The 26,135-nt window shown below is 39.1% G+C and overlaps 2 protein-coding genes across 2 annotated transcripts; both read left to right on the top strand.

The window, feature by feature from the left end:
• Window positions 1-672: 672 nt before the first annotated feature.
• LOC131353838 (cilia- and flagella-associated protein 57-like) lies at window positions 673-10,901 on the top strand. The gene is made up of 25 exons (XM_058390911.1): window positions 673-987; window positions 1,235-1,470; window positions 1,616-1,769; window positions 1,922-2,059; window positions 2,201-2,340; window positions 2,480-2,645; window positions 3,052-3,162; window positions 3,518-3,724; window positions 3,944-4,117; window positions 4,345-4,506; window positions 4,718-4,873; window positions 5,116-5,209; window positions 5,459-5,607; window positions 6,052-6,213; window positions 6,482-6,541; window positions 6,635-6,742; window positions 7,041-7,172; window positions 7,301-7,426; window positions 7,825-7,998; window positions 8,244-8,399; window positions 8,690-8,872; window positions 9,009-9,116; window positions 9,474-9,605; window positions 10,423-10,507; window positions 10,642-10,901. The coding sequence occupies exons 1-25, from the start codon at window positions 673-675 to the stop codon at window positions 10,758-10,760; spliced, it is 3,747 nt and encodes a 1,248-aa protein (XP_058246894.1). The 3' UTR covers window positions 10,761-10,901.
• Window positions 10,902-15,659: 4,758 nt separating this feature from the next.
• LOC131353837 (cilia- and flagella-associated protein 57-like) lies at window positions 15,660-25,910 on the top strand. The gene is made up of 25 exons (XM_058390910.1): window positions 15,660-15,974; window positions 16,222-16,457; window positions 16,603-16,756; window positions 16,909-17,046; window positions 17,188-17,327; window positions 17,467-17,632; window positions 18,039-18,149; window positions 18,505-18,715; window positions 18,962-19,104; window positions 19,332-19,493; window positions 19,705-19,860; window positions 20,103-20,196; window positions 20,467-20,615; window positions 21,060-21,221; window positions 21,490-21,549; window positions 21,649-21,756; window positions 22,055-22,186; window positions 22,315-22,440; window positions 22,832-23,005; window positions 23,251-23,394; window positions 23,685-23,867; window positions 24,004-24,111; window positions 24,469-24,600; window positions 25,420-25,504; window positions 25,639-25,910. The coding sequence occupies exons 1-25, from the start codon at window positions 15,660-15,662 to the stop codon at window positions 25,755-25,757; spliced, it is 3,708 nt and encodes a 1,235-aa protein (XP_058246893.1). The 3' UTR covers window positions 25,758-25,910.
• Window positions 25,911-26,135: the final 225 nt, after the last annotated feature.

Genomic DNA, 26,135 nt, shown 5'->3' with positions numbered 1-26,135 from the left:
TTATCAGAAAAAGATGACTGAATTTATATGAGGTTTACAGATGTACACTTATTACATAGCTAATGTTTTCTTTTTCTTTTCATTTCAGAGTGATTTTACAGAATCGAAAGCTGAGAAAATAATAGTGGAGGTGAAACCTCACCACATTTTCAGTTTGAGCCAGAAAGCTAGAAACAGCGTGATTTTTCTGGACGAGCAAACCATTGTTTTCACTAGTGGAAACAATTGTGTGCTCTACAATATACATCAAGGATGGACCAAATTTATTCCAGGTAAACCTGAACTTCCTGTATGACCTTTTTTTTAAACAACCTTGGTGTTTAACACTGACAGATAAATAAACACTAAACAGACACATTTTTTCTTCCCCAAAGTACATTGTATATTTTCCCTGAAAAGCACTGCAGTGTATTTAATGCACAATTGTATACAGTTGGATTCAAAATGTGAAGTGTTTGCCTTTGGATCTTTTCAGGTCAAAATTATTCAGACCCATATTCATGCACGAAATGTTCATGCACCTTTCTGACATTAACCAATGCCGTACCCAATTTTTCCCTTTACTCAAGAGGTTTTTGCTTCTGTATTGGTATTAGTCCGGTGCTTTAGACATTACATGGTAAATACCTCCTAGCTGTATTTCTAACATCAAAATGTTACCCCACAGGACTAATGCTATGCCCACAAGAGAAAGAGGGCATACAAGTTCTGGCTATTAGCCCTGACCGGCGCTACCTGGCTGTGTCAGAAAGCGGAGTACAGGGCATCTCTGTCTATGACTTACAAAGTGAGCAGTGCACCAGGGTGAAGGTGCTGATGGCCCAAGGCTTTGGCGTCCTGCAGTTTGTTTGTATGGCTTTTTCTGCTGACTCCAAATACCTACTCTGCCAGTCTGGAGGACCCGAATGGACCCTCTTCTACTGGGACTGGAAGAAGGATGAGGTCATTGCCATTGTGAACACCACAAGGGTCGGAATTGTCAGTCAGGTAGAAACTCTCTCTGTCTTGTAGTTTATAATACTGATGCTACACCTATTGCATAAATAGAACTACTCGGAAAATTCAAATTATAGTTTATCTAATAATAACCTTTAATAATATATAATAATAATAAGGAGAAGAAGAAGAAGAAGAAAAAAGTTTAGCTAATGGTCATGAACCTACAACTTTATCTTTTCACATTAATAGCTTCACAGTTGTGTGTATAGTGATTGTTGTCTTTCCTTAATCCCAGGTCAGCTTTAATCCAGTGGACAACACACGGATTTGTGTGAGCGGAAATCATGTATTCAAGATTTTCCAGCTGGAGAAGGACTGCCTGAAAAAGATCAGCACATTTAAGATGGACAGTGAAAACATCAAGTCCCACGCGTGGCTGTCTGAGGATAGCATAGTCTTAGGGACAGAAAGGGGAAAGCTGCTGCTGTTGAAGGATGGAGAGTTGCACAAATTGCCAAGGCCTTTTGAGAGGTAGCAATAGAGATAGATGCAGAGAATCTCTCCGGCATCCTCTTGTTTGTTCTATTTTAACACTTTAATACTTGTATCATCCTACAGTATAATTTGTTTGGCACTTTTCCTGATTCTCTGTGTTCCACATTATCTCCCTCGACAGGGTGAAGAGCAACTCTTCATCTACAGCTGCACTGCCCCACATCACTGCCATCAGGGCATACTCTAAAGGGTTTGCTTGTGCAGGCAACTTGGGGGAAGTCTGCCTCTATGAGAAGACTGAGGAATACGGCTACATGAAGGCCACAGAAATAAGAGTGAGTGCATTCATATTTAATATTTTGTGTTTATACAAAGCAGTTTACAAAGTGATGTAGCTGAGCAAATTCATTGTTAAGGGTCTTGGTAAAGAAGCTACCTGAGCCTAGGTGCAAATAATAACTAAGAACTGTGTCCTTCTGATCTGCAGATTCCTCAGGACCCATGCAGCAGTGAGCCGCAGGAGGTCATCGAAATGTGCCTGAGCCCCTCAGAGGAGACGCTGGCCATAAGCACACATCGAGGCCTGATCTACCACGTCAACCTCGCCTCTGTTGAGCTTAGCCAGGTAATAAAGTAACTAAGGCTGTGATGAGTAGATAGTAATAAAGAAAGCCATATGCACTGTGTTATGTTAGTTTAAAAAAGTGTTTTGTCCATCTGGCCTCATTGAAGTTCACTGTACTGACTCCAGTGCTTATTTTTCCAGAGTAAGCAGGCCAACTTCGAGCACCTGTTCAACTCACTTCACTTAGGGAGCATCACCGGTCTGTCAGTCTGCGACTCCAAAACCCTTTTTGCCACCTGCTCAAAGGATAACACTGTGCGCATCTGGAACTACAAGACCAAGTAGGAGCTGTTAATGTTTAGGACCCTAGGGATTGTTTTCTTAAATATTATTTTTTATTATATCATCATCTGGCTAGAAAATCTGTTCCTGTGATGGTGTTCTAACTGTATGGTGGTGTCATGGGGTTTTTTTCTGCAGTTCTCTGGAGCTGCAAAGGAAGTTCCCTGAAGAGCCGACTTGCATCTCACTGCACCCGAATGGCCTATCCATCCTGGTGGGCTTCTCTACTAAAGTCTGCCTCATGAACCTGTTGGTTGATAGATTCCACACTGTTCAGGAGTTTGACATACAAGGCTGCAGTGAGGTGGGTACTCAGTAACATTTGGATTGAGGTTTTATGAGTCTGTGCATGTTGGTTATACAGCAGTAATGTGACAAATCTAAAAGACCTGTTCCTAAATTCCTACATTCCTCTTTGGTCTTCACTTCTACCACACAGCTATCTGCAGCCATCCCTTATTCAACAGCATTTATTGCTAAGATATGGAAGAAAATACTTCTATTTTGAAATAAATATTACAGTTGCAGTGTATAGTGTAAATACATGCCCAGAAGCCACAAGTGTGTTATTAACCTTAAATAAGATCTCATATTATGATACTATGATAAGGGTGAGATTAAAGCATGCATTAGAGCATAGTGCTAATATAATTATTAGATGTTATTTTAAAAGTAAATTAAAGGAGTGTTCAATTTACATGTTCCCACAGTGTGTGTTCAACCATGGCGGCAGCATGTTCGCCACTGTCAGCGAAAACCTGATAAGCATCGTCAACATCAGGACAGGCAAAATAATGAAGCTGAATGGCCAAATTAGCAAGGTTAGTATGTTTCACTACCACAAGGCCTGTTTGCAGCAGGTGTTTCCTTAAGTTCATTCTTGGAAATGTGGATGTGTTATACAAGACAAATATTATATGTGCATGTAGTTTCACATATTTTATTTGCAGCTAATGTCAGCTAAACTGAACAAGAGGTTTTTAAGTCATATTCGTATAAAAGAAATGTCCATAGCGAATTAATGAAAGGGCGGGAAAAAGTACTTTCTCTTGTCTTGAATCAGATGACAAACAAATTACACACATATACTTTTAATGTGTATATCAAATATTTGTAACAGTAATGAAGACCATTAATAAGCATCCATGACTCAGATACCTTGTTCTGACCCTTCAGGTGCAGTCAGTCACGTGGTGTACAAATGACCTTCACCTGGTGTCATGTGGGATGGACGGCAGCATCTGTGAGTGGAATGTTTTGACAGGCGCCCGATCTGAGAACAAGAAGAAAATGTGCTCCTACATGGATGTGACGCTCTCGGACAGCAGTGAGAGCATCTTCTTTGTAGGCGGTTCCATGCTATATGAGTTCAGAGATGGAGAGGCAAGTAAACAAAAATATCACATGAACATTTGAAAGATAGATAAAGTTCAACTGCACAACACTTAATAAACAAAGCCTTTAATCCGCATATTTACTGCGAGCTTATATTATTATTGATTATATCAAGCCTGTACTGTATATTCAATAAAACTACTTTAAAACATCTTCTGCCCATTTACTGCCCATAAGTTCATTTGTATGTGTTTTCGTTTGCATTAGGTCGTAAGAGAAGTGGCCTCAACTGACACAGCCTTCACAGCCGTGGCAATGACTCATTCCAGCCAGGCAGTCTTTGTTGGAACTGCTGCTGGTACTATCAGAGTCATGCAGTACCCGTTAGAAGAGGAGACATCCTGGACAGAGCATCAGGCACATTCTGGTCCCATCACCAAAGTATGTGTTGGTATCATGATGATGTGCGTTGTTGATGATGTGCATCTTGATAGAAAATTACGACCAAGAAGGAACACAACGAACATGATAATCTTCCTGTCTGTGTGTGCTTCCTCCTAAACGAGTGATTTATTTTGCTAATAATGGTCAAATCTGTTCTCCTTGCTTTTATGAATCTCTTTTCCAATCTCTCCAATTTAACATTTTTTCTTTCATTGTGTGTACAGATGATTGTCACGCCTGATGATCAGTATCTGGTGACTGCCTCAGAGGACGGCTCTCTCCTCATGTGGTCAATTACTGACCAGAATGGATGCAAGTTGAGCATGGAGAAAGAAATCTGCTTTTCTGAGGATGTCCTCTGTAGCCAGGCTTTTCTGAAGAGAAAGGTAAATATAAACATGCAATGAGCTAAATATTCTTTGAAGATAATGGCGTTATGGTTCCCTTAGTTGTAGTATCTTTCACAATGGTGCACTGGGTAGCATTGCTGTCTTACAGCACAAGGGTTCCTCTTTTAGTCCTGAAACCAAGTAAAAGCTTTGCTTTGATGTCCAGCCTCTGATTATATTTCTGTGTTAAATTTCTGTCATCATCCAGGACCAGTCTATACTTGAGGTTCAATCCCAGATGGAGTCACAGAAGGAGAGGCTAAAATACAAGCTTAAGCAGACTCACATGGACTATGAGAAGAAGCTTGACAAAGACCAAGAGAGTTACCGCCAGCAGATTGAGTCTCTGAAAGACCAGATCCAGGTTAGAACTTCAGATCTCTGTCTGATAATTTAGCTGTAAGCATCAACAGTGACATTGAGGCACTCAATAAATAATACAATAGATAACGGTCAGGTTATAGGTTGATGTAAGACATTTTAGACAGTAATATACCTAATATGTATGTCTGGTGTTAATGTGTTGTTGAATAACAGATTTCAAATGAGTACAAAGTAATATTAGATTTTGATGAATAATTATACATGGTTTATATCTCACTGTAGACACTGAATAGTGAGAAGGAGGAAGAGAAGATTTCTCATGAGAAGGCCCTGGCTGAGATGAGGGAGAACCATGCTAAAGAGCTGAAGGAACAGAGTAAATAAACTTACTAGAACACTATCTCTTTATATTTCACTGCACAGAATGGCTGTGTTTATATTATTGGGTTTTAAGGTGAATTCATTGCTCTACTGAAATGTTTTACTCGTTTTCTTTACTGAAGTGCATGTGAAAGCTCAGCTGCATCATTCATTAATAAAATAGAGCCATTTATGTTTCTCAGCTTAAAACAGTATGTGATTTAATAATAATAATAATAATAATGATAATATTTTCTGTTTCCAGAAAATAGCTTTGAATACGAGTTGAATAAAGCCTTCACGGTCCAGGCTGAGATACGTCTGAACTACGATCAGAGACTGTTTGACCAAGTGGACAACCATTTCCGTACCACTATGGATATGAAACGGGCCTATGAACAGAGGATCCAGGAGGTAAGGAAGCCACACCGCTGTTCTGCTTTCTTTCTGCTTGTTTCCTCATCACCAGACCACACCTTTGATCCATTTTGTAATCTGTATCTAGTTATCTTAAAATATGCCTTGATTTGTAATTCTGTAAATCTTTGTTTTTTTGGTTTCCCTAAACCTTACTAGTTTTTCCTGGAATTAATATTTTAGTGCCCCATCTGATACATAGTGCACTAGCTAGGGTGCCTACATTAAGAGAGGCACAGCAACCATTCATATTCAAAGTATAGCTGACATTATTGTACCCCCAAAAGCTTACTTTTGGATACTGATATACTTGTTGAACGCATGGACCAGCTTCATTTATAAAATCTGCTATATGGGTATTAGGGATCCATTTTCAATCAAGCCTTACGATACCTTTGGAAAGTTTACGACGTAGTTTGCGTTTTCTTTTTCACTTTACAGCAACAGGACCAGATGCATTGTTGTGAAGAGAAGCTGAAGGAACTGCAGGAGAAATTTGACTCTGAGTTTAAAGATGACTTCCTCCAACATGCTCAGGAGCTGCAGGCAGAGAAAGAGATGAACAAGACTCTACAGGATGAGAAGAAGCTCATGGAAAAACAGGTGTGTGGTTTGAGAGTTTTCATGTGGAGCAAGGTGAAAGAAATGTATGGTATTTAAATGAACGTATGAGTATTTTGCACTCATGTGTGGTCATGATAGTTCTACTTCACAATGCTTCTAAAAGGATTAGCAGAGAGGATGGCCACAAATTGCTGTTTTGCTATTTTCCTCCACTTGGTTGGTGTGGAAATGTCTTGTCACTGTCACATGATATGATTTGACACAACCTCCATGATTAATTAATATTTGTCCATGTGTTTGTTTTAAGTTGATGCTGCTTTGGAAGGTAAAAGGAGAGAATCAGGACCAGTGCCTTGAAATCAGTCAGGTATGATATGATGATAATATATTAATATTTTTATTATTATTATTAGTAGTAGTAGTATCAAAATGTAGCTTATCAGAAGATGTTTTATTTTAGCTTGAGGCCAAAGTTGAGGAGATAAATGTCAAGAACAAGAAGGCCATTAAAGAACTGCAGCAAAAGATAAAAAAACAGGAAGAAGAGCTGTGCACAGAAAGGAAGAAGGTTTGTTTCAACACACTACACTTTGTTAATTATTAATAATAATTAGTCTGATCATTTCCTATACTTTAATGTGACCTATGAGCGATGAGATGTAAAGTGTGGTAGTGATTAGGAACTTTTCAGAAATCATAGTCAAAGTTCCTATTTAATTATTTTTCACAAAATCCCAGTTGAATAACATGCTGTTCCAGTGTCTAGATACGGCATGCAGTTATTACTCATATTACTGGTGATATGGATAATAAGCATTACAGTTTAAGCACTGGTGCCATTGTTTGTATTGTCCGCATTTCTTTAGGTCAGAAACATGAAAACGTATGTGCAGAAGATGAAGGCCGACATCAAAAACTGCTCGAGCTTTGTCAATCAGCCCCACCAGCTGAGGAAAAACTTCACCAGCCTCTATAAGTCCTACATCAATGATGTAGATGTGAGATTAACACACACACACAACCACACACACATTAAATACACATATAATACACATGTGTTTATATACACACATCCATGCATAACTCAGTACACTTGTGACCTGACTGGGTGTCATGACTGCACTAGGTGACAGCCAGAGTGAAGCCTGGGGTCAGGCAGAGGGAGCAGCAGCAGAGGACAGCGGCTTCTTCAGCGCAAAACCAGGCTGTGGAGCCCAAAACTCAGGAATCAGATTGCTGTGAGATCCTGAAGGTATGATGGACCTCTTATCAATGTTAATAATATTATTTCTTATTAAATAATAATAATAATAAGAAGAAGAAGAATCTTTCATCAGTTTTTTGAGTTTCAGTCACCCTAATTCTTTTATCTACTGTTCTTACTAGTTTTTGCGGTGTTAATATTTAAGTGCCCAGTCTGACACATAGTGAGTTATGTAAACATTAAGCATATTGAAGGTGTAGATGACATTGTTTAATGCCCCATAATCCTACCAGACTCTAATATACTTGATAAATGCATGGACCAGCTTTGTTTCTAAAATACGCTATATGGGGAATAGGAATCCATTTCTAGTCCAGCCTTAAGATCAGTACGATTGTAGTATTTGTACTGTAGTGTGCATCTCTTTGTCCATCTTCTCTTTACAGCAACAGACCGAGGTGCACCAGGAGGTGAATAACTCTGAGGAGACGCTGACTGCGATGCACACAAACCATACAGCTGAGCTCGAAGAAATCCTCCTTAAATACGAACAGGAGCTTCAGGCAGAGAAGGAAACCTGCAGCCAACTTAAATATGAAATGAAGCTCATGGAGCAGCAGGTGTGTTATATGATTAGAACATAATCAAATATTGTTTTCATATACGGTATGCGCCCTCACAGTTTCACATTTCCGAACAACATAAGATGATCTATGATTATTTTGCATTTTGTATACACCATTTTCAGTGTTTTAACAGGATTAGCAGAATGGATGGACAGTGAGGAAATAATGTCAGTTTTCAGCAGCCGTGAGCAGTGATGATGTGATTTGTAATTAATATGTGTGTGTGTGTTTGTTGTAAGATGGTGCAGTTCTGGAAAATAAAAGAAGAAATTGAGGACCAGAACCTCGAGATCAACATGTTAAAGGAGGAAGTGCAGAGCCTGCATGGCCAGCATAAGATATTCAAGAAAGTGAGGAAGGAGCAAAAGTCCGAGCAAAAGCCCGACCAGGATAAGGTGAGGCTCAGGCTGACATTATATCAGCTTTTTGGCAAACATTCAGTTACTCACACTTAAGAGGATGCTTTGTGGTGGAATACTCTTTTTAAGTTAAAAAGTAAGCTGTAAAAATACAGTTTTTTGGATATTATTATTATCTATTCTGGTATTAAATAACAGTATATCCATTGTCAACAATCACAAGTGATCAGTTATTAATTGCTTGAGGTCTTTGATATAAATAATGTTGAATATGCAAACTAGTGAGATACAAAACATTTAAGGGGGAGTCTGTTCTTTCCCTGTAGAACATCCACCTCCAAGACATAGTTCAGATGTACGAGAAGAGCAAAAAACAGAAAAAGTCAGATTTAATCAGCATCAACAATCAGCTGGACGGACTGATCAAAGACAGGACGAGACAAACAGATGAAACTGACCTCGAGGAAGTGAAGAACAAGATTGATGAGAAAAAACTGTTCGTCAAAAAGGTGAGGAGTTGAACAGGATCACGGAGTGTAGGATTTTATACAGCATCCGCATTGGAAGGCTAGAATTCAGTAACAAACACTAATTAAATTAACGTTTGCAAGTGGAAGGGTGTACAAACTTTTGTTTTTATTTTAGCTCGGGGCTGAGGTGACGGAGATGAACACCAAGTACCAGCAGACCATTGATGAACTGAAGGAGAAGCTGAAAGTAACGGAAATGGAGTTGTGTAAAGAGAGGGAGAGGGTAAGTTTTTACCAATGTGCTTTGTTTTCTATTAATAATAATTACTTAGACAAGTGCACTCGTTGCTCCTTCGTGAATTAGCTACAGTGCCTCGCTGAGGCTGTTTTAAAAGTAATACATGCAGCCAAGGACGGGAAACTAGGAGCTGAGTCCTGAAGAGGAAAAAGCTCAAGAAAAATATTTCTGAATTCCAAATGACTTAAACAATGGTTTCTATTTAGCTGCGTTTACAAACTGAATGACTCGTTAGTCCAGTACCAGGATTCTGCATGTAGTTATTAATTATTGGTGAAATGGATAATAAACATTACAGTTTATCCAGTGTTGACATTGTTTGTAATGTCTTTGTTTCCTCAGGCTAGAAACACGAAGCTTATGTTGGACAGGATCAAGGCTGACATCCACACCTGCTCAAACTTCATCCAGCAGCCGAGGATGCTGAAGGAGAACTTCATAAAGCTCCACAAAGAATACATCAATGATGGAGAGGTAAGATTAACACATGTAAACACACATCACACACACACTGAGCCAAACCTACACACGCACAGCCCAGCGTACTTATACGTAGGAAAAGCTAGGCTGTGGAGGTCAAAACCCAGCAAACAGTTTGCCCCAAGGTCGTAAAGAAATGATTGATCAATGTTTTTCAAAAACAATTCAAAACTTGTTAATGTTTATTATTTAACCCCTAAAATAACGAAATCATTGCAACTAAGGTTTTTGTAAATTTGTCATTTGTCCAAAATGTCCTAATTAACCCACACTTATTTTTAGTGTCTTCAGTTAAATCAGAAAAAGAAGCAGCTCTGTTAAAAAAGCTGCATCATAATTATTAACGATTCTTTCCAAACAAACCAAAAGACATCTAATTTATGTTTATGTTCACTCAAACTGCTTAAAAGCTTCTTTGAGGCTATGGACATGTTCTATACAATGAACTAACATTTTATTACATGCACTTGTCCAGTATATACACTTCTTGGCCCTTTTATCTGGTAAACCTGGGGACACAGGGGCAAAATCTGTCTGAGCAAATATTGTGTTTGTTTAGTGTAAACCTGTATGTAGAAAGGTGATATTATTATATACATGCAGCAACAGAATGATCACCAGGCAATGGTTTCTGGGCTCCATATGTTGAAAGTGATGTATTTTATATATATATAATATAATATATATATATATAATGTGTATATATGCATATTTTATCACAATAAATAAACAGAATTGGATACTGTATGCTCATAGCTTGACCTGCTAACAGTGTGAATACACTCTGACGTGGTTTTGCATATGTATGTAGAGGAGAGCCTTGCCAAGAATAGACAAGGACCACCGAGACAGGACACGGGAAAGCAGGGCGACGAAGGTTAATGCTCGTGTCAGCAGTAAGTAACAAGATTTAATTTATATTTATTCCAACATCCTGCACAATACTTTTATTTTTTTATCATCTGTAATGAGGCACTGCATTGTGGACACTTGGTTTAAAAGCATGTGGTGTTTATTTTTATTTCTGCAGCAGCCAGGGACCCGCCGAAAACTGGAAGATGCCCCGTGACCCTGCCCCCGCTGCTGACCAGAAGAAGGCAAAATCCTTCTTTCCTTAAAGAAATTCAAGCTTTCCACCGTAAATTGTAAAAACATCGGACGATTGCCAGGAAGGTGTTGAACACTCGGATATAGGACATAGTGGGAGAACCCTGAGCTATCAGGAGTGCTCCACTGAAGAGCAGATATCCATGTGTTCAACATCAAAACTGGCAATCATAAAGTGCGGAAAAGAAAAACTATGGAGTCAATTCAATGCCACATATATTCGCAAAATAATTTGTGTGTTGCAAAAGAAAATAAAGTTTTGCAAAACAAAAATGGAGAGTTGCAAAATATAAATGACTTAAATTTATTTGCGACGCTGCTTTTATTTTGCGTTTCAGTGAAATGTCAGTTTGCGATTCCGTTTTTTCTTCGCGCTTCACTTTTCTTTGGGTTTGACTTTCTGGCACTGTTTTGACGTTGGGGTGGAGTCAAGGTATTGGGGCGTGGTAAGCAGGCCCGGGCAGGCCTCCTTTGAAGCTACGTCATCAGCTGGAGACTCGGATCGAAACAGATGAAGTTAACAGGACAGAGGTCTATGTCTGGATTTATCCTTTCCTTTTATCTCTTCTTCTTTCGGCTTTTTCCTTCAGGGTTCGCCACAGCGAATCATCTCTCTCCACCTATCCCTATCTTCTGCATCCTCAACACTTACACCCACTAGCTTCATATCCTCACTTATTACATCCATATACCTCCTCTTTGACCTTCCTCTTTTCCTCTTTCCTGGCAGCTCCATGTCCAAACATTCTCCTATCAATATACTCACTCTCCCTTCTCTGAACAAACCATCTTAATCTGTCCTCCATCTTAAAACTTTGTCCCCCAAATGTCCAACATGAGCTGTCCCTCTGATGTGCCCTCTTTCTGGGCATGAAGCCATACTGCTGCTCACAAATTTCCACTACCTTCCTTAACCTAGCTTCCACTACTCTTTCCCAAAACTTCATTGTATGGCTCATCAACTTTATGCCCCTATAGTTGCTGCAACTCTGCACGTCACCCTTATTCTTAAAGATCGGCACTAATACACTTCTTCTCCATTCCTCAGACATCTTCTCACTCTCTAAAACCCTGTTAAACAGACTAGTTAAAAATTCCACTGCTGCCTCTCCTAGACACTTCCAGACCTCCACCGGGATGTCGTCAGGACCGACTGCCTTTCCACTTTTCATCCTCTTCAAAGCCTTCCTGACTTCATCCTTTCTAATCTTATCTACTTCCTGTTCCACAGAGTTCACCCCTTCTACTCTTTCTTCCCTCTCATTTTCGTCATTCATCAGCTCTTCAAAGTACTCCTTCCATCTCCTCTGTACACTCTCCTCACTTGTGAAAAACGGAATCGCAAACTGACATTTCACTGAAACGCAAAATAAAAGCAGCGTCGCAAATAAGTTTGTCATTTATGTTTTGCAACTCTTTATTTTTGTTTTGCAAAACTTATTTTTTTCTCGCAAATTTCATTTTTTCGTTTGCAAAACTTCATTTTCTTTTGCAACATAAATTATTTTGCGAATATATGTGGCATTGAATTGACTCCATAAAAAAACACCTCAAAATAAAATCAAAAGAAATAAAAGCTGTGCAAAATTATAAATGGTGTCGTATGTGTCATTGAGCAAGACAGAACACAAACATACACAGATAGCATAGAGGAATAATCCCATGAAGGGGATGTGTTCAAGGATATTTGTTGATAAAGGTGAGTGTTAGAGGAGGTGAGGCTGTGCAGGAGGATGGCATTGTTCTTCTATCCCAAAAAAGTAGAAAGTGGGCCTAATGGTGTTCCTGGTTTCTGGAACAGTGTTTATTCTTCTTTTTCCACAGACAGGCTGCCTCCTGAAAATATCGGGGAAAGAGCCAAAAATGTGATAAATAGAAATGCAGCAGACTTTCATATCCTCATATAAAACTGAATATCTAGCTTTTATCAATGGTCATCTTGAAAACATTGCATGGGGAATCTATGTTTCATTACAGCACCAGCATGGACTTGTCCATGTCCTGATCAGTGCATGTGTCCGTCTCTGCTCCTGCAGCCCCTGACCCTGTATCTGACTGACCTGAGCCTGTATCTGACCCTGTATCTGACTGACCTGAGCCTGTATCTGACCCTGTATCTGACTGACCTGAGCCTGTATCTGACCCTGTATCTGACTGACCTGAGCCTATATCTGACCCTGTATCTGACTGACCTGACCCTGTATCTGACCCTGTATCTGACTGACCTGAGCCTGTATCTGACCCTGTATCTGACTGACCTGACCCTGTATCTGACCCTGTATCTGACTGACCTGACCCTGTATCTGACCCTGTATCTGACTGACCTGAGCCTGTATCTGACCCTGTATCTGACTGACCTGACCCTGTATCTGACCCTGTATCTGACTGACCTGACCCTGTATCTGACCCTGTATCTGACTGACCTGAGCCTGTATCTGACCCTGTATCTGACTGACCTGAGCCTATATCTGATCCTGTATCTGACTGACCTGACCCTGTATCTGACTGACCTAAGAGGACTTCTGCCAACATGCTGTGAAACTAATAACTTCCTTTTGCATAGAGTTTAACTGAGATGCTTCATCTGGAAGTCCAAAAATAGCAATCAGTGGGCAGGGTTGCAAATGTACTGACAGTATAGTGGACACAGTAATGCCCTAAATCTATTCAGTTACTTTGTTTACATCAAGTCAGGTTTTGTATCATGGAGAGCTAATAATGTTTTGTGCAAGAACTGCACAGCTCAAATAAAGCAAATGACAGAAGAGGCCATAAAATGTTCACATGATATCACTTATCCAAATAAAACTGGTGCTCTCTTGCACATTGCTTCTGCTTAAAATGACTGCAAAATAAATATGTTTAGGTGGATGGGCCGTCTGACAAATAACCCCCCGTACCACCCTACCACCGCCCCCCCCCCTTTTTTTTTAAACAAAATTGGAACCATGGTTGCTAAGTAACCGCTTGCGCAGGTTCTGTTCCAGTTCTGATCCTCAGACGTAAACGCTGATCACGTGATCTCAAAGTAACCAAACGAGTACAACGCTTGCAGAAATGTCTACTAGCGATATGGCAAGTTCATCCAAATTCAAACTTATTTAATATTTTCTACATCGACGATAATAATGATTGATAATTAATGTACTTTTTGTGTTAAATAAACAAACAAAGAACTATATAAATACAGCCGCTTTCCCGATTCCCGATTTAGCTTGACCACATCTACAACAGAGAACCGACACCTGTCCAATTAAGTAGCTTAAATTAGTTTAAGTTATTATTCTCATGATTATTATTATTATGATTATTATTATTATTATTATTATTATTATCGTGATTATTATTATTATTATTATTATTATTATTATTTCTTCATAGCCATGAAACGGACACCGTCTTGTGTGCGCGCGTGCACGATTGCTAAGACCTTTTAACAAAGTTAAATCTATGGCAGAAAAACATGCTAACTTTTACTCCAGGACAAAAGATTTCTTGTCCACTAAAGCTTGAGGTCATCTCCTCTCATCATGTCTTCTGTCTGATTGAGTTAACTTGCCCTATGTATGTTTTAAACCGTGGTTATGTGCCGTTAGATGGTTTTCCCCTCGCCGTACCTAGCTCTCTTCAGTACCGAGTCTGACAAATTAGCTCTGTTTACCACATTTTTACTACACAAGGAGTTTAAAGATGTCATTGGTCTTAATGCTTAATGAACCAGTGTGTGAAAATAGCCCCGTTAGGCAGTAATGAAAGCCTCTAAATTAGCGCTTTTGAACCACAAGGGAAGGCAAGGAGTTGATTCCCAAAAAGAATCGATTCTCGATTCCAGGCATTTGGGAAACGAGAGTCGACTCCAAAAGTTAGGAATCGATTCAGTGCAGTAACGCTGGACTACATCATTTAAACTACTATATATTTGACAAGCATTAAGCAGGGAGAGTCACATCCTCAGGTTCCTATCAGTGATCTGAGTGATTCCCACTTGTCTTGTGGGCCCTAAACTGGTAAAGAATGCAGTTTGCTTTATTAAATGCTAAGGTATTTTTCGTAAACTCAGGACTACATCATGGTGGTGACCTTCCCAAAGAAAATGCTTTATAAGATTTCATCTCATTCAGCTGTAAATGTCATTATTATCTGGCTGTCCCAGATATCCCTAACATCCAGCTACCCAGGCTGTCTGTGTAATAGTGGTATTTATTGCGAATACTGTGTCATGTCACTTCATGACATTGTTGGAAAGAAAATGTGTTTCTCAAAGTTAATTATCAGAAAAAGATGACTGAATTTATATGAGGTTTACAGATGTACACTTATTACATAGCTAATGTTTTCTTTTTCTTTTCATTTCAGAGTGATTTTACAGAATCGAAAGCTGAGAAAATAATAGTGGAGGTGAAACCTCACCACATTTTCAGTTTGAGCCAGAAAGCTAGAAACAGCGTGATTTTTCTGGACGAGCAAACCATTGTTTTCACTAGTGGAAACAATTGTGTGCTCTACAATATACATCAAGGATGGACCAAATTTATTCCAGGTAAACCTGAACTTCCTCTATGACCTTTTTTTTTAAACAACCTTGGTGTTTAACACTGACAGATAAATAAACACTAAACAGACACATTTTTTCTTCCCCAAAGTACATTGTATATTTTCCCTGAAAAGCACTGCAGTGTATTTAATGCACAATTGTATACAGTTGGATTCAAAATGTGAAGTGTTTGCCTTTGGATCTTTTCAGGTCAAAATTATTCAGACCCATATTCATGCACGAAATGTTCATGCACCTTTCTGACATTAACCAATGCCGTACCCAATTTTTCCCTTTACTCAAGAGGTTTTTGCTTCTGTATTGGTATTAGTCCGGTGCTTTAGACATTACATGGTAAATACCTCCTAGCTGTATTTCTAACATCAAAATGTTACCCCACAGGACTAATGCTATGCCCACAAGAGAAAGAGGGCATACAAGTTCTGGCTATTAGCCCTGACCGGCGCTACCTGGCTGTGTCAGAAAGCGGAGTACAGGGCATCTCTGTCTATGACTTACAAAGTGAGCAGTGCACCAGGGTGAAGGTGCTGATGGCCCAAGGCTTTGGCGTCCTGCAGTTTGTTTGTATGGCTTTTTCTGCTGACTCCAAATACCTACTCTGCCAGTCTGGAGGACCCGAATGGACCCTCTTCTACTGGGACTGGAAGAAGGATGAGGTCATTGCCATTGTGAACACCACAAGGGTCGGAATTGTCAGTCAGGTAGAAACTCTCTCTGTCTTGTAGTTTATAATACTGATGCTACACCTATTGCATAAATAGAACTACTCGGAAAATTCAAATTATAGTTTATCTAATAATAACCTTTAATAATATATAATAATAATAAGGAGAAGAAGAAGAAGAAGAAAAAAGTTTAGCTAATGGTCATGAACCTACAACTTTATCTTTTCACATTAATAGCTTCACAGTTGTGTGTATAGTGATTGTTGTCTTTCCTTAATCCCAGGTCAGCTTTAATCCAGTGGACAACACACGGATTTGTGTGAGCGGAAATCATGTATTCAAGATTTTCCAGCTGGAGAAGGACTGCCTGAAAAAGATCAGCACATTTAAGATGGACAGTGAAAACATCAAGTCCCACGCGTGGCTGTCTGAGGATAGCATAGTCTTAGGGACAGAAAGGGGAAAGCTGCTGCTGTTGAAGGATGGAGAGTTGCACAAATTGCCAAGGCCTTTTGAGAGGTAGCAATAGAGATAGATGCAGAGAATCTCTCCGGCATCCTCTTGTTTGTTCTATTTTAACACTTTAATACTTGTATCATCCTACAGTATAATTTGTTTGGCACTTTTCCTGATTCTCTGTGTTCCACATTATCTCCCTCGACAGGGTGAAGAGCAACTCTTCATCTACAGCTGCACTGCCCCACATCACTGCCATCAGGGCATACTCTAAAGGGTTTGCTTGTGCAGGCAACTTGGGGGAAGTCTGCCTCTATGAGAAGACTGAGGAATACGGCTACATGAAGGCCACAGAAATAAGAGTGAGTGCATTCATATTTAATATTTTGTGTTTATACAAAGCAGTTTACAAAGTGATGTAGCTGAGCAAATTCATTGTTAAGGGTCTTGGTAAAGAAGCTACCTGAGCCTAGGTGCAAATAATAACTAAGAACTGTGTCCTTCTGATCTGCAGATTCCTCAGGACCCATGCAGCAGTGAGCCGCAGGAGGTCATCGAAATGTGCCTGAGCCCCTCAGAGGAGACGCTGGCCATAAGCACACATCGAGGCCTGATCTACCACGTCAACCTCGCCTCTGTTGAGCTTAGCCAGGTAATAAAGTAACTAAGGCTGTGATGAGTAGATAGTAATAAAGAAAGCCATATGCACTGTGTTATGTTAGTTTAAAAAAGTGTTTTGTCCATCTGGCCTCATTGAAGTTCACTGTACTGACTCCAGTGCTTATTTTTCCAGAGTAAGCAGGCCAACTTCGAGCACCTGTTCAACTCACTTCACTTAGGGAGCATCACCGGTCTGTCAGTCTGCGACTCCAAAACCCTTTTTGCCACCTGCTCAAAGGATAACACTGTGCGCATCTGGAACTACAAGACCAAGTAGGAGCTGTTAATGTTTAGGACCCTAGGGATTGTTTTCTTAAATATTATTTTTTATTATATCATCATCTGGCTAGAAAATCTGTTCCTGTGATGGTGTTCTAACTGTATGGTGGTGTCATGGGGTTTTTTTCTGCAGTTCTCTGGAGCTGCAAAGGAAGTTCCCTGAAGAGCCGACTTGCATCTCACTGCACCCGAATGGCCTATCCATCCTGGTGGGCTTCTCTACTAAAGTCTGCCTCATGAACCTGTTGGTTGATAGATTCCACACTGTTCAGGAGTTTGACATACAAGGCTGCAGTGAGGTGGGTACTCAGTAACATTTGGATTGAGGTTTTATGAGTCTGTGCATGTTGGTTATACAGCAGTAATGTGACAAATCTAAAAGACCTGTTCCTAAATTCCTACATTCCTCTTTGGTCTTCACTTCTACCACACAGCTATCTGCAGCCATCCCTTATTCAACAGCATTTATTGCTAAGATATGGAAGAAAATACTTCTATTTTGAAATAAATATTACAGTTGCAGTGTATAGTGTAAATACATGCCCAGAAGCCACAAGTGTGTTATTGACCTTAAATAAGATCTCATATTATGATACTATGATAAGGGTGAGATTAAAGCATGCATTAGAGCATAGTGCTAATATAATTATTAGATGTTATTTTAAAAGTAAATTAAAGGAGTGTTCAATTTACATGTTCCCACAGTGTGTGTTCAACCATGGCGGCAGCATGTTCGCCACTGTCAGCGAAAACCTGATAAGCATCGTCAACATCAGGACAGGCAAAATAATGAAGCTGAATGGCCAAATTAGCAAGGTTAGTATGTTTCACTACCACAAGGCCTGTTTGCAGCAGGTGTTTCCTTAAGTTCATTCTTGGAAATGTGGATGTGTTATACAAGACAAATATTATATGTGCATGTAGTTTCACATATTTTATTTGCAGCTAATGTCAGCTAAACTGAACAAGAGGTTTTTAAGTCATATTCGTATAAAAGAAATGTCCATAGCGAATTAATGAAAGGGCGGGAAAAAGTACTTTCTCTTGTCTTGAATCAGATGACAAACAAATTACACACATATACTTTTAATGTGTATATCAAATATTTGTAACAGTAATGAAGACCATTAATAAGCATCCATGACTCAGATACCTTGTTCTGACCCTTCAGGTGCAGTCAGTCACGTGGTGTACAAATGACCTTCACCTGGTGTCATGTGGGATGGACGGCAGCATCTGTGAGTGGAATGTTTTGACAGGCGCCCGATCTGAGAACAAGAAGAAAATGTGCTCCTACATGGATGTGACGCTCTCGGACAGCAGTGAGAGCATCTTCTTTGTAGGCGGTTCCATGCTATATGAGTTCAGAGATGGAGAGGCAAGTAAACAAAAATATCACATGAACATTTGAAAGATAGATAAAGTTCAACTGCACAACACTTAATAAACAAAGCCTTTAATCCGCATATTTACTGCGAGCTTATATTATTATTGATTATATCAAGCCTGTACTGTATATTCAATAAAACTACTTTAAAACATCTTCTGCCCATTTACTGCCCATAAGTTCATTTGTATGTGTTTTTGTTTGCATTAGGTCGTAAGAGAAGTGGCCTCAACTGACACAGCCTTCACAGCCGTGGCAATGACTCATTCCAGCCAGGCAGTCTTTGTTGGAACTGCTGCTGGTACTATCAGAGTCATGCAGTACCCGTTAGAAGAGGAGACATCCTGGACAGAGCATCAGGCACATTCTGGTCCCATCACCAAAGTATGTGTTGGTATCATGATGATGTGCGTTGTTGATGATGTGCATCTTGATAGAAAATTACGACCAAGAAGGAACACAACGAACATGATAATCTTCCTGTCTGTGTGTGCTTCCTCCTAAACGAGTGATTTATTTTGCTAATAATGGTCAAATCTGTTCTTCTTGCTTTTATGAATCTCTTTTCCAATCTCTCCAATTTAACATTTTTTCTTTCATTGTGTGTACAGATGATTGTCACGCCTGATGATCAGTATCTGGTGACTGCCTCAGAGGACGGCTCTCTCCTCACGTGGTCAATTACTGACCAGAATGGATGCAAGTTGAGCATGGAGAAAGAAATCTGCTTTTCTGAGGATGTCCTCTGTAGCCAGGCTTTTCTGAAGAGAAAGGTAAATATAAACATGCAATGAGCTAAATATTCTTTGAAGATAATGGCGTTATGGTTCCCTTAGTTGTAGTATCTTTCACAATGGTGCACTGGGTAGCATTGCTGTCTTACAGCACAAGGGTTCCTCTTTTAGTCCTGAAACCAAGTAAAAGCTTTGCTTTGATGTCCAGCCTCTGATTATATTTCTGTGTTAAATTTCTGTCATCATCCAGGACCAGTCTATACTTGAGGTTCAATCCCAGATGGAGTCACAGAAGGAGAGGCTAAAATACAAGCTTAAGCAGACTCACATGGACTATGAGAAGAAGCTTGACAAAGACCAAGAGAGTTACCGCCAGCAGATTGAGTCTCTGAAAGACCAGATCCAGGTTAGAACTTCAGATCTCTGTCTGATAATTTAGCTGTAAGCATCAACAGTGACATTGAGGCACTCAATAAATAATACAATAGATAACGGTCAGGTTATAGGTTGATGTAAGACATTTTAGACAGTAATATACCTAATATGTATGTCTGGTGTTAATGTGTTGTTGAATAACAGATTTCAAATGAGTACAAAGTAATATTAGATTTTGATGAATAATTATACATGGTTTATATCTCACTGTAGACACTGAATAGTGAGAAGGAGGAAGAGAAGATTTCTCATGAGAAGGCCCTGGCTGAGATGAGGGAGAACCATGCTAAAGAGCTGAAGGAACAGAGTAAATAAACTTACTAGAACACTATCTCTTTATATTTCACTGCACAGAATGGCTGTGTTTATATTATTGGGTTTTAAGGTGAATTCATTGCTCTACTGAAATGTTTTACTCGTTTTCTTTACTGAAGTGCATGTGAAAGCTCAGCTGCATCATTCATTAATAAAATAGAGCCATTTATGTTTCTCAGCTTAAAACAGTATGTGATTTAATAATAATAATAATAATAATAATAATAATAATAATAATAATGATAATATTTTCTGTTTCCAGAAAATAGCTTTGAATACGAGTTGAATAAAGCCTTCACGGTCCAGGCTGAGATACGTCTGAACTACGATCAGAGACTGTTTGACCAAGTGGACAACCATTTCCGTACCACTATGGATATGAAACGGGCCTATGAACAGAGGATCCAGGAGGTAAGGAAGCCACACCGCTGTTCTGCTTTCTTTCTGCTTGTTTCCTCATCACCAGACCACACCTTTGATCCATTTTGTAATCTGTATCTAGTTATCTTAAAATATGCCTTGATTTGTAATTCTGTAAATCTTTGTTTTTTTGGTTTCCCTAAACCTTACTAGTTTTTCCTGGAATTAATATTTTAGTGCCCCATCTGATACATAGTGCACTAGCTAGGGTGCCTACATTAAGAGAGGCACAGCAACCATTCATATTCAAAGTATAGCTGACATTATTGTACCCCCAAAAGCTTACTTTTAGATACTGATATACTTGTTGAACGCATGGACCAGCTTCATTTATAAAATCTGCTATATGGGTATTAGGGATCCATTTTCAATCAAGCCTTACGATACCTTTGGAAAGTTTACAACGTAGTTTGCGTTTTCTTTTTCACTTTACAGCAACAGGACCAGATGCATTGTTGTGAAGAGAAGCTGAAGGAACTGCAGGAGAAATTTGACTCTGAGTTTAAAGATGACTTCCTCCAACATGCTCAGGAGCTGCAGGCAGAGAAAGAGATGAACAAGACTCTACAGGATGAGAAGAAGCTCATGGAAAAACAGGTGTGTGGTTTGAGAGTTTTCATGTGGAGCAAGGTGAAAGAAATGTATGGTATTTAAATGAACGTATGAGTATTTTGCACTCATAGGTGGTCATGATAGTTCTACTTCACAATGCTTCTAAAAGGATTAGCAGAGAGGATGACCACAAATTGCTGTTTTGCTATTTTCCTCCACTTGGTTGGTGTGGAAATGTCTTGTCACTGTCACATGATATGATTTGACACAACCTCCATGATTAATTAATATTTGTCCATGTGTTTGTTTTAAGTTGATGCTGCTTTGGAAGGTAAAAGGAGAGAATCAGGACCAGTGCCTTGAAATCAGTCAGGTATGATATGATGATAATATATTAATATTTTTATTATTATTAGTAGTAGTAGTAGTAGTAGTATCAAAATGTAGCTTATCAGAAGATGTTTTATTTTAGCTTGAGGCCAAAGTTGAGGAGATAAATGTCAAGAACAAGGAGGCCATTAAAGAACTGCAGCAAAAGATAAAAAAACAGGAAGAAGAGCTGTGCACAGAAAGGAAGAAGGTTTGTTTCAACACACTACACTTTGTTAATTATTAATAATAATTAGTCTGATCATTTCCTATACTTTAATGTGACCTATGAGCGATGAGATGTAAAGTGTGGTAGTGATTAGGAACTTTTCAGAAATCATAGTCAAAGTTCCTATTTAATTATTTTTCACAAAATCCCAGTTGAATAACATGCTGTTCCAGTGTCTAGATACGGCATGCAGTTATTACTCATATTACTGGTGATATGGATAATAAGCATTACAGTTTAAGCACTGGTGCCATTGTTTGTATTGTCCGCATTTCTTTAGGTCAGAAACATGAAAACGTATGTGCAGAAGATGAAGGCCGACATCAAAAACTGCTCGAGCTTTGTCAATCAGCCCCACCAGCTGAGGAAAAACTTCACCAGCCTCTATAAGTCCTACATCAATGATGTAGATGTGAGATTAACACACACACACAACCACACACACATTAAATACACATATAATACACATGTGTTTATATACACACATCCATGCATAACTCAGTACACTTGTGACCTGACTGGGTGTCATGACTGCACTAGGTGACAGCCAGAGTGAAGCCTGGGGTCAGGCAGAGGGAGCAGCAGCAGAGGACAGCGGCTTCTTCAGCGCAAAACCAGGCTGTGGAGCCCAAAACTCAGGAATCAGATTGCTGTGAGATCCTGAAGGTATGATGGACCTCTTATCAATGTTAATAATATTATTTCTTATTAAATAATAATAATAATAAGAAGAAGAAGAATCTTTCATCAGTTTTTTGAGTTTCAGTCACCCTAATTCTTTTATCTACTGTTCTTACTAGTTTTTGCGGTGTTAATATTTAAGTGCCCAGTCTGACACATAGTGAGTTATGTAAACATTAAGCATATTGAAGGTGTAGATGACATTGTTTAATGCCCCATAATCCTACCAGACTCTAATATACTTGATAAATGCATGGACCAGCTTTGTTTCTAAAATACGGGGAATAGGAATCCATTTCTAGTCCAGCCTTAAGATCAGTACGATTGTAGTATTTGTACTGTAGTGTGCATCTCTTTGTCCATCTTCTCTTTACAGCAACAGACCGAGGTGCACCAGGAGGTGAATAACTCTGAGGAGACGCTGACTGCGATGCACACAAACCATACAGCTGAGCTCGAAGAAATCCTCCTTAAATACGAACAGGAGCTTCAGGCAGAGAAGGAAACCTGCAGCCAACTTAAATATGAAATGAAGCTCATGGAGCAGCAGGTGTGTTATATGATTAGAACATAATCAAATATTGTTTTCATATACGGTATGCGCCCTCACAGTTTCACATTTCCGAACAACATAAGATGATCTATGATTATTTTGCATTTTGTATACACCATTTTCAGTGTTTTAACAGGATTAGCAGAATGGATGGACAGTGAGGAAATAATGTCAGTTTTCAGCAGCCGTGAGCAGTGATGATGTGATTTGTAATTAATATGTGTGTGTGTGTTTGTTGTAAGATGGTGCAGTTCTGGAAAATAAAAGAAGAAATTGAGGACCAGAACCTCGAGATCAACATGTTAAAGGAGGAAGTGCAGAGCCTGCATGGCCAGCATAAGATATTCAAGAAAGTGAGGAAGGAGCAAAAGACCGACCAGGATAAGGTGAGGCTCAGGCTGACATTATATCAGCTTTTTGGCAAACATTCAGTTACTCACACTTAAGAGGATGCTTTGTGGTGGAATACTCTTTTTAAGTTAAAAAGTAAGCTGTAAAAATACAGTTTTTTGGATATTATTATTATCTATTCTGGTATTAAATAACAGTATATCCATTGTCAACAATCACAAGTGATCAGTTATTAATTGCTTGAGGTCTTTGATATAAATAATGTTGAATATGCAAACTAGTAAGATACAAAACATTTAAGGGGGAGTCTGTTCTTTCCCTGTAGAACATCCACCTCCAAGACATAGTTCAGATGTACGAGAAGAGCAAAAAACAGAAAAAGTCAGATTTAATCAGCATCAACAATCAGCTGGACGGACTGATCAAAGACAGGACGAGACAAACAGATGAAACTGACCTCGAGGAAGTGAAGAACAAGATTGATGAGAAAAAACTGTTCGTCAAAAAGGTGAGGAGTTGAACAGGATCACGGAGTGTAGGATTTTATACAGCATCTGCATTGGAAGGCTAGAATTCAGTAACAAACACTAATTAAATTAACGTTTGCAAGTGGAAGGGTGTACAAACTTTTGTTTTTATTTTAGCTCGGGGCTGAGGTGACGGAGATGAACACCAAGTACCAGCAGACCATTGATGAACTGAAGGAGAAGCTGAAAGTAACGGAAATGGAGTTGTGTAAAGAGAGGGAGAGGGTAAGTTTTTACCATTGTGCTTTGTTTTTTATTAATAATAATTACTTAGACAAGTGCACTCGTTGCTCCTTCGTGAATTAGCTACAGTGCCTCGCTGAGGCTGTTTTAAAAGTAATACATGCAGCCAAGGACGGGAAACTAGGAGCTGAGTCCTGAAGAGGAAAAAGCTCAAGAAAAATATTTCTGAATTCCAAATGACTTAAACAATGGTTTCTATTTAGCTGCGTTTACAAACTGAATGACTCGTTAGTCCAGTACCAGGATTCTGCATGTAGTTATTAATTATTGGTGAAATGGATAATAAACATTACAGTTTATCCAGTGTTGACATTGTTTGTAATGTCTTTGTTTCCTCAGGCTAGAAACACGAAGCTTATGTTGGACAGGATCAAGGCTGACATCCACACCTGCTCAAACTTCATCCAGCAGCCGAGGATGCTGAAGGAGAACTTCATAAAGCTCCACAAAGAATACATCAATGATGGAGAGGTAAGATTAACACATGTAAACACACATCACACACACACTGAGCCAAACCTACACACGCACAGCCCAGCGTACTTATACGTAGGAAAAGCTAGGCTGTGGAGGTCAAAACCCAGCAAACAGTTTGCCCCAAGGTCTTAAAGAAATGATTGATCAATGTTTTTCAAAAACAATTCAAAACTTGTTAATGTTTATTATTTAACCCCTAAAATAACGAAATCATTGCAACTAAGGTTTTTGTAAATTTGTCATTTGTCCAAAATGTCCTAATTAACCCACACTTATTTTTAGTGTCTTCAGTTAAATCAGAAAAAGAAGCAGCTCTGTTAAAAAAGCTGCATCATAATTATTAACGATTCTTTCCAAACAAACCAAAAGACATCTAATTCATGTTTATGTTCACTCAAACTGCTTAAAAGCTTCTTCGAGGCTATGGACATGTTCTATACAATGAACTAACATTTTATTACATGCACTTGTCCAGTATATACACTTCTTGGCCCTTTTATCTGGTAAACCTGGGGACACAGGGGCAAAATCTGTCTGAGCAAATATTGTGTTTGTTTAGTGTAAACCTGTATGTAGAAAGGTGATATTATTATATACATGCAGCAACAGAATGATCACCAGGCAATGGTTTCTGGGCTCCATATGTTGAAAGTGATGTATTTTATATATATATAATATAATATATATATATATAATGTGTATATATATGCATATTTTATCACAATAAATAAACAGAATTGGATACTGTATGCTCATAGCTTGACCTGCTAACAGTGTGAATACACTCTGACGTGGTTTTGCATATGTGTGTAGAGGAGAGCCTTGCCAAGAATAGACAAGGACCACCGAGACAGGACACGGGAAAGCAGGACGACGAAGGTTAATGCTCGTGTCAGCAGTAAGTAACAAGATTTAATTTATATTTATTCCAACATCCTGCACAATACTTTTATTTTTTTATCATCTGTAATGAGGCACTGCATTGTGGACACTTGGTTTAAAAGCATGTGTTCTTTATTTTTATTTCTGCAGCAGCCAGGGACCCGCCGAAAACTGGAAGATGCCCCGTGACCCTGCCCCCGCTGCTGACCAGAAGAAGGCAAAATCCTTCTTTCCTTAAAGAAATTCAAGCTTTCCACCGTAAATTGTAAAAACATCGGACGATTGCCAGGAAGGTGTTGAACACTCGGATATAGGACATAGTGGGAGAACCCTGAGCTATCAGGAGTGCTCCACTGAAGAGCAGATATCCATGTGTTCAACATCAAAACTGGCATTCATAAAGTGCGGAAAAGAAAAACTATGGAGTCAATTCAATGCCACATATATTCGCAAAATAATTTGTGTGTTGCAAAAGAAAATAAAGTTTTGCAAAACAAAAATGGAGAGTTGCAAAATATAAATGACTTAAATTTATTTGCGACGCTGCTTTTATTTTGCGTTTCAGTGAAATGTCAGTTTGCGATTCCGTTTTTTCTTCGCGCTTCACTTTTCTTTGGGTTTGACTTTCTGGCACTGTTTTAACGTTG

The sequence above is a fragment of the Hemibagrus wyckioides genome, linkage group LG06 (assembly GCF_019097595.1).
Source record: "Hemibagrus wyckioides isolate EC202008001 linkage group LG06, SWU_Hwy_1.0, whole genome shotgun sequence".
Lineage (NCBI taxonomy): Eukaryota > Metazoa > Chordata > Actinopteri > Siluriformes > Bagridae > Hemibagrus > Hemibagrus wyckioides.
Note: the sequence above shows the minus strand (reverse complement) of the source record. Positions and strands in the feature narration are given on the sequence as shown.